At 45.9% G+C, this 8,144-nt stretch overlaps 1 protein-coding gene across 1 annotated transcript; it reads right to left on the bottom strand.

Annotated features, from left to right (window-relative positions):
- Window positions 1–1,330: 1,330 nt before the first annotated feature.
- Window positions 1,331–6,294, bottom strand: LOC123190981 (polyamine oxidase 5). The gene is made up of 10 exons (XM_044603715.1): window positions 5,761–6,294; window positions 3,805–3,920; window positions 3,581–3,669; window positions 3,371–3,484; window positions 3,196–3,283; window positions 3,030–3,115; window positions 2,832–2,934; window positions 2,601–2,698; window positions 2,054–2,483; window positions 1,331–1,932 (listed from the first exon to the last, which is right to left on the bottom strand). Exons 1-10 carry the CDS (start codon window positions 5,792–5,794, stop codon window positions 1,612–1,614), a joined length of 1,479 nt encoding a protein of 492 aa, XP_044459650.1. The 5' UTR covers window positions 5,795–6,294; the 3' UTR covers window positions 1,331–1,611.
- Window positions 6,295–8,144: the final 1,850 nt, after the last annotated feature.

The raw sequence follows: 8,144 nt of genomic DNA, 5'->3' as shown, positions 1-8,144 counted from the left end.
TTCGAAACGGAGGCATAAGATTTGCCTCATCTATTAAATAAGGGAGAAGCAGAGTTTAGAGTTTTACAAGAGCACCCACATACACGGCATGACGATTACTCGCGCAAGAAAAAAAGGCCCTAGTCTTTTAGCACCCGCGGTAATCCAGAGCTTTGCCTCCTCCATGATGTTGTTGAGAAGTATCGGCGGCGGTGCGAACTTGTGCCGAAACACCGGTGCATTTCGCTCATTCCAAATGGTCTAAGAAACAAGCATGGTGAGGGAGGCCGAAGCGCTCCGGCTGGGGACGTGGTTGCCGGTTCGCTTGTCCCACCATTCGTGGACGGACCCGGCAAGGTGCCAATCTATGGTGTCCATGTGAGCAAGGCCAAGCTTGACGATAATTGACCTCCAAAGCCTAAGTGTGTAGCGACACTTGAAGAAAAGATGAGCACCCGTTTCTTGTTTTCTTTGGCAAAGAGGGCAAATGCCACAATTAGCCCAACCCCGCCTCTCGAGGCGATCAGCAGTCCAAATCCTATCTTGAAGGGCCAACCATGCGAAAAATTTGACCTTCGGGGAGCCCAAACTTGCCAAGCCATGCGGTCCATGGACGGCCTAGTCTTGTGTAGCCTCCGCGAGAAATTCCGAAAGTACATGTACGACCAAGGTCCTCTCGCTCCGGCTAGCCCCCCACATGGACGGCCTAGTCTCCAATGCCCAAAGTGCATTTATTAAGCGACGCAGCATTCATGACAACTTCATGCACGTTCGGAATTTCGCGCGGAGGCTACACAAGTGCAAAACTTCGGCCCTCCTTTTCAAGCTTGATATGAAGAAAGCGTTTGATTCGGTTAAGTGGAGTTACATCCCGGACCTCTTCCAACACATGGGGTTCCCCGCCAAGTTTCGTGCTTGGATTGCTGCCCTTCTAACGACATCTTCATCTCGCATCATTCTCAATGGGCTGTCTGGCCCACCGATCAAGCACGGCAGCGGGTTTCGTCAGGGGGACCCCATATCCCCCCTCCTCTTTATCATTGCGATCGACCCGCTGCATAAAATTCTTGACCTGGCAACCCGGAAAGGCCTTCTTCATAAGATTCGTGGGCGGGGGGCCACGGTGAGGACCTCTCTCTATGCGGATGATGCGGCAGTCTTTGTGGCTCCTATCAAGCAGGATATTGATAACCTCGCCTCGCTCTTGAGAGGCTTTGGTGAGGTTACCGGCCTCTATGCCTCTGATTTTCAATTCAAAATAATAATGACGCCCCTGCTTTGGTCCACATGATCACGGAATTGACCGCACTGTTTTCAACATGAGCAGAACCAAAAAAAAAAACTTTGGAGATAATAGATAACAAGAGCAATATTGATGAAATCAGAGGGAAAGTCCGCATGTTATTGAGAGATACTACCTCTGTTTGTTTTTATAAGATGTTTTAGACTTTCAGACACTGTTCAAAAACAGCAGAAAGCAAGTTGTTTGAACGTCTTATAAAAACAAACGGAGGGAGTACATCAAAGATCAGACGCTGCGAAATTGTACAGTTTCGGAGGTAAATTACAGCTACGATGTTAACAGAACAACACGATGCTAATAATAGTAGACAGGTTTGTTCTTCCTTCCTTTCACAGCCTGGATATCTGGAGGGGGACCATGACTTCAGTCATCTCCTCCCTCATCACAATCTTCCCCACCTGGAAAAGGTCGGAGATACCGAGCTGCGTCGAGAGGCGCCTTCGGCAGTCCTCCGCAGCGCCGATGCCTGACGAATACGCTCCGTGCACAGACCCCGAGTGGTCGATGCAGGCGGCCTCCCCAGCAAAGAACAGGTTGCCCACCGGAGCGCAGAATCGCTCATACAGGTCGGCTGGTTTCCCGACCAAGTCGCACGAGTAGGAGCCGAGCGAGTTGGGGTCGGTTCCCCACCGTGAAACCAGATACTGGACCTGCAAACATGTGACAGCAGCAGTTAGAACTTGCAAGCAACTGTGAAGAATATGAAATTTACAGAACTGGTTGCACTTCAGTCACTGTAGAGAATATGAAAATAAGCATCTAAAGCTTTACCGGTTCGGTGGCCCCTGGCAGCATTCTCCTGAGCTGTGACATGACAAAGTTTACGGATTCTTCGTCTGATAGCTTCTCCATTTCGTATGCGAATCTGCCCGCCACCATGCATACTAGCACTGGATGCCCTGTGGCCTTGTGAAGGTTAAGAAAGTAGCCGCACGCATTCGATGTTTGGGCAACCCTGCCCAGTACTTCTACATTGGGCCAAAATATTGTGTTGAATCTGAGGGCTATCTTGTTCTCGAGGCCAACACCAAGATCAGAGATTGCCGATAGTTTCCAGTCTGGGAGCTCAGGTTCAAACTTGATGATGTTCGCCTTGAGTACACCGAGAGGGACGGTTATTATGGCAGCATCTGCAACAAAGCTTGTCCCGTCTTCCACGCATACGATGACTTTATTATACCGCTGGATGATTTTGGTAACCCTGATCACCAAAAAGGATGTATAAGAAGCCACCTATTTGGGATTGTACTACCTCAACACTGGTAATCACTGTATCCATGTGAATTGTTGTCCCATGAGGATATGTCGCTGTGCATACCTGTGGTTCAGGTGGACATCAAGATCTCGGGAGAGAGCTTTGATAACAGGGTCGTAGCCATTCACCATAAGCCCATGTCCACCAGTAAGAACATGCTCCTGTAAATTTGCAAAGCTCAGCACATTGTTGTAGCATAAATGTGCATCCATGTAGCTCATGTCAGCATGCATTTCTCCGCTGACCTGATGAATATGTAAATATGAGTATATCGACTAGTCTTGTATTGCATACCTGATCCCAATTTTTCAAAGATATATTATCCACGTCAGTGGCAAACCATGCTTCCAATCTACAAATGCACCACTGCAATACTTCATATTGCAAACCCTCAAGCCTGTACAGATAAGTGCACATATGTTAACATTTCACGGCTGCATTAAGATATCATCATCCCATAATTAGACAAATTTACTCCTACACTCCACTTACTTTAGATGTGGATTTCTGTCAAGCACCATTGAGATGGCTTGAACAAGAGGCATGTCGTTTGCATATTCATCTCTAACTTTCACCGTCTGCGGTATTAACAAGAAGCTTATAATTTATTCAATGACACAATAGGCAGAAAACATGTAAATGCAAATGATTGCAATACCTCCTTCAGAATCTGCTCAAATATTTCCCCAACTTTGGTTACTATCTCCTGGGGAATTTGACGACCATCTTTATCAAAGAGCGCGTAGCTAATAAGAGAACAAAAAAACAGTAAGAAAATGAAAATCAATCAAGTTAAAGGAGCATACACATTGGCATCATGGATAATGAATCACCTCTCCAAATCATGGTCATAAAGCACAGAGTTATCACCACTGGTGCGATATAATCTAAGCCCAAGAAGCCTAATCAATGGCGCCAAAGAATTCTCATTGCAAACACCATGCAACCTGAATAATCACATGATAAAGCCATGAGATCACTCGGCTAAATTCAATGCAAGGTGGAGAAACACAACCTAATACTAGTTTTAGGATGCAACTAACCAAGATGCTCCCATGTCAATTGGGCAGCCAAAAGAATAGTCAGTATGCACACGGCCACCAAGTCGCTCCCGCGACTCTAACAATGTGACCTGTAGGTGTGTAACTATATATAATTAAAAGGGTCTGAAACCATTAAAACACTAGTTTTACTAACTGTTTTACACACTACAGAATGTGGTACATGAAGATTCCATTTATTTTTTCCTCCTGCAAGGAGAATTTACCTTAAATGAAGCATTTGACAAGGCACGAGCAGATGCAATGCCTGAAATCCCTCCACCAATCACAATTACAGAAGGGGGAGAAGCGTTTTGCCCATCAATGTGCTGAACGAAAAGACCTGGAATCATGAAGAAACAGAGTATAAGATTTAACATCGTAAAACCAATGAAAGCATTTTATCCCGGAAAAAACAATGACAATTTAAAGCATTAAAATTAACCTACTATTGCGTATTCGGTATTTCTGAAAGTACCTGTATAAGCACATACCAAAATTTCCACCTATGTGTGTTTATTATGTACTCACTCCGTAAAGAAATATAAGAGCGTTTAGATCACTAAGGTACAGAGCGAGTACTGACCAATTGTTTGTTAAATTTGCAACTGGTGTTAGTTGTCCGTTCTAGCTTTTCAAAAGCCACCTGAATAAGACTGCTTCTTAGGGGGTGCCAAAAGAATTGTTCAGGAATATGCCTTGAGCGATTTATTCTGATTAGCAGAAAGAGAGTCTAATGATGGAAGAACAAGATCGACCTAAACGGTCCCAAGAATAAATTCGATCCGCAGCAATATAGATTAATGCAGTGGCATATGCTATAAAAAACCTAACAAGAATAAGGAGCAAATAGACCTGGGATGCTGTTCCCTGTTTTGTCTTCTTCTAAGCACAAAAGTGGTATGTAGTAAAAAAAATCACCTCTTAGTGGCCTCAGTTTACGGTACCTTGTTCTACATTCCTTTCTCTGTTTCTATCAGAATTCCTTCGTTTGCTTGCAATATTCATTGTTCTAATTTCACCTAGCTAGTATCACCAAAAATTCCACTCAGTGCACTATGTGGGTTAATTTATACTGACCAATTGTTTGTTAAATCTGCAACTGGTCATAGTTGTCCGATCTAGCATATGAAGAGCCACCTAAATAGGACTGCCTTTTTGGGATTGACAGAACAATCGTTCAGGAATATGCCACCAGTGATTTATTTTGTCTAGTTGATTAGCACCAAGAGAGTTGGAACAATATCAGCCTGAAGAATCCTAGAATTTATTCGATCCACAGCAATATGGATTTACTGACGCAAAGGCATATGCTATAAAAAAAGAAGGCGAACAAGAATGAGAAGCAAATAGACATTGGATGCTTCCCCCCATTCTGTCTTCTTGCAAACGCAAAAGTGCTTAATTTTTTCAACTTTCTAGTGGCCTCTGTTTTATGGAACCTTGTTCTACATCCCTTTCACGGTTTCACTTTCCCGTCGCCATCCCAGTCCCTTGCTTTTTACATGTAACATTCTCTGTTTCTATATCATAGTTCCTGTTTCTATCACAATTCATTGCTTTGCTTCTAATATTCACTCTTCTAGATTCTCATCGACCGACCAACGATACTTTTCTGTGTCTACCATAAGGCGGCGATTTCAGTTGAGGTCACCAAAAATATCTCCTTGTTTCATAAGAAAACTCTGTAAACAGCTCGACTGATCAATCATACTAAGACTCATCATTTGTAAAAAGAAAAAAGAAATCATTTTCATGATGATTGGTCCCAGAGATGAGCGGTGGTCCCTGAAACATCAGCATCAAATGAATCTGAAGAACAATTCTGGTCCAATAATTTTTGCCCTTCTAATCGTTGGACCCTTGGAGAAGACACTAAACTGTCACAGACAGGCTCAATTAGCATGATTGGGACGCCAGTCCACTGACCGCGACAGCAACATTTCGCCCGATAAATTTCGCAATTAATTAGTAATGGTAATAATTACCCCCTGCACTGCTGGAAACAATCCAGTACGTAGTGGAATAAATGCAGTGGGAGAAGCTGAGAGCTTTCTCCACACTGTCGCAACACTGACTGAACACATCTAAACTGGAAAGAAAATCTACGCACGAAACAGCAAATATATTTTCAGGAAGGAAAGGAGAAAATGAGGGGCGGAGTGTTTTGGTCGGGCACGCACCTCCGGCGGCGAAGCCATTCGGCGGCTGGTCCATCCTCGGAGACGCGCGGTCAGACGAATCAGGCCCCGCGTTCGACGGCGAGGCGCGGCGGGGAGGGAGAATCGAATCAGAGCAGAGTCGGAGAGAGATCGGAGAGTGCGGTGCGTGCGCGGCGAGATCGATCCGGCGGGAGGCTAGCAATTAGAGTGGTCGCGGCCGCCACGTATAGGAAGCGAGAGGTAGAAGACGAAGACGAGGAGGCCGTCCATGGGGCCGCCGACGTCGACGCTGGCTGCTGCTGCTGCTGCGGTGATGGTGCTCGGCGCCTCGCGGAGGTCCCCTCTCATACCCAAAACGGCCCGTCACCGGTGGCACCCGCACCGGCGATCCCTTCGCGCGGAGCCACGCCGCCGATCGCGCCGGTGGTGGTGGTGGAGGAGGGGGAGAGCGCCGCGAAGGTGCGTGCGTGGATGGGAGAGAGTGCGAGAGAGAGGTGCACGGTTGGGTTGATTACTGGTTGGCTGCCCGTGACGGGGTCGGGTTTGGGTGCGGCGCGGTGCGGTTCGTGTGCGAGGGTGGTGCTTTATAGAGGTGGTGTTTTTGCGTGCGCACGCCCGGGGAGTTGGGTTATTGCCGGGATGGCACGATGCGTGTGGCTTATATTATAGGTGGAGTGTAGTGTGGTGCTACGGTGGAACACCCTACCGTTGTAAGCAACCGTGGTTTAATTTGTGTGACGGTATTTATAAAAAAAAATGTTGCATCCGTGACTCTTAATAGAGATTATTACCCCGCGGGTCCAAAAACATGCATTAAGAGTCGAGCGAGATAAGAGGTTGTGTTTTTGCATGTGGGGTTGGGTTGTCGCTACTAGGATGGCACAATGCGTGTGGCATTCATAGTGCAATGTAGTGTGGTGCTACGGTGAAACACCGTACCGTTTTTAAGCAACCGTGATCTAATTTGCGCGAGGGTATCTATACAAAATGTTGCATTGCTTGACTTCTAATTTGAACACGCGGGATAGAGTGAATAGGCAATTACCTCCGCGGCACAGTGGAGTTCATTCTGGCAATAACCCAAGTCTATTCTTGTTTAAAGATCCAAACCAAGGTCAACTTCAGAAGAGCGTGATTGATGTGTGAGTATTTTTAGTGGCTCTAGAAACCAACAAGTTTGAGATTATTTCTTAGTGGCTCTAAAAACCAACAAGTTTCGAGATTCTTAGAAATATGCAACGTTCTCATAGCATTTCATTGGTGCCTTGTGTGATAACGTTGATGACGAAGTGATGTTCAAATCACGACAAGTGTTTAATAGTCGGGTTTTTGATGTGTTCGATGGGACTTCTCAGCCTCTCTTTTTCTTTGCTCCCTTGTCCTGAAGTTAGAGCTACCAAGGCGCGGCCAAGAATGATGATGACAAGTGGTGATCGGTCTGGTTGCAGTTGCCTAGATCGGCACGAGCTTCGCTCTTCTCCCTTTACAAGTTACAGTATCCATCAAAATCGGAGATGCCTTGTTGCTAGCGTGGATGGCCGGCTGGTTTACTTGAGCTTTGCGCATATGTTTTGTGGTGGTTGCGTTGTCAGTGGGTGTTTGTAAAGATAGAATTGCGAGATTGTGGATGATATATGATAAGGTAGTGATGCTTTAGGTAACCTCCACGATTGTTGTCTTTTCTCTATGTGTGTATATTTTACAACTTGTTATTACTCAGGTCGGTCAATGTGTCCTGTTGTTGGGTTTTGTGTGTCATGACTGTTGTTTATCTTGATTTTCATCCGAATTTCATCTAATTAACCAGATAGCTCTCTTATGTCGGTTATTAATGAAAAAACATGCCTTGGTCCCTAAAAAGAACTCAAGAGGAACCGAGGCGTGGACATTTACCCATGACATCCACTTTTTCAAACACGGCAACACTTGCCCCGCATGTCCGGTGGCCTTTGGGCTGTCGAGGTGTGGAGGACCTCAGATCCCCGCTGGCGGGAGGGACTCTTGTTTTTGTTAGGTTTAGTTTCTTGGTTGGGGTTTGTGTGGCGGTGCCGATGTCCGTCTGTAGGAATAATGTCTCTCACATTCGATCCCCGTCCGAATGGTATATCTAGCGTCATTTGAGGGCGTGTGAAGGTGTGTTTTCATCGGATCTCTCGCGGGACTCAGTCAGTGTTGGTCTGATTTGTTTGGTGTTGTCTTTGTTTGTCTTTGTTTGCAGATTTGATGCTTCAGATCTATGACTCTCTTCATCGGTGACGGTTTCTGCTATGGTGCGCTGGTCTTGTGAAGCCTTAGCACGATGACTTATTGATTGTCTTCTATAACAAGGTTTGATTGGCTTCGATAATGGAGAGGCAATGACGGCGAGCGCCCCGTGGTCTCTGCTCTCTGGCTTTGCCCTACGG

Source organism: Triticum aestivum, chromosome 2A, assembly GCF_018294505.1.
Source record: "Triticum aestivum cultivar Chinese Spring chromosome 2A, IWGSC CS RefSeq v2.1, whole genome shotgun sequence".
Lineage (NCBI taxonomy): Eukaryota > Viridiplantae > Streptophyta > Magnoliopsida > Poales > Poaceae > Triticum > Triticum aestivum.
The sequence above is the reverse complement of the archived record's forward strand: the minus strand, read 5'-3'. Positions and strand labels throughout refer to the sequence as shown.

Excerpts from the sequence above, each read along its gene's own strand:
- LOC123190981 (XM_044603715.1), bottom strand. The coding sequence starts at position 5,794 with ATGGACCAGCCGCCGAATGGCTTCGCCGCCGGAG. Across the intron at positions 3,116-3,195 it reads TTGAGCAGATTCTGAAGGAG|ACGGTGAAAGTTAGAGATGA; the intron begins GTATTGCAATCA and ends TTAATACCGCAG. Across the intron at positions 1,933-2,053 it reads TGCCAGGGGCCACCGAACCG|GTCCAGTATCTGGTTTCACG; the intron begins GTAAAGCTTTAG and ends ACATGTTTGCAG.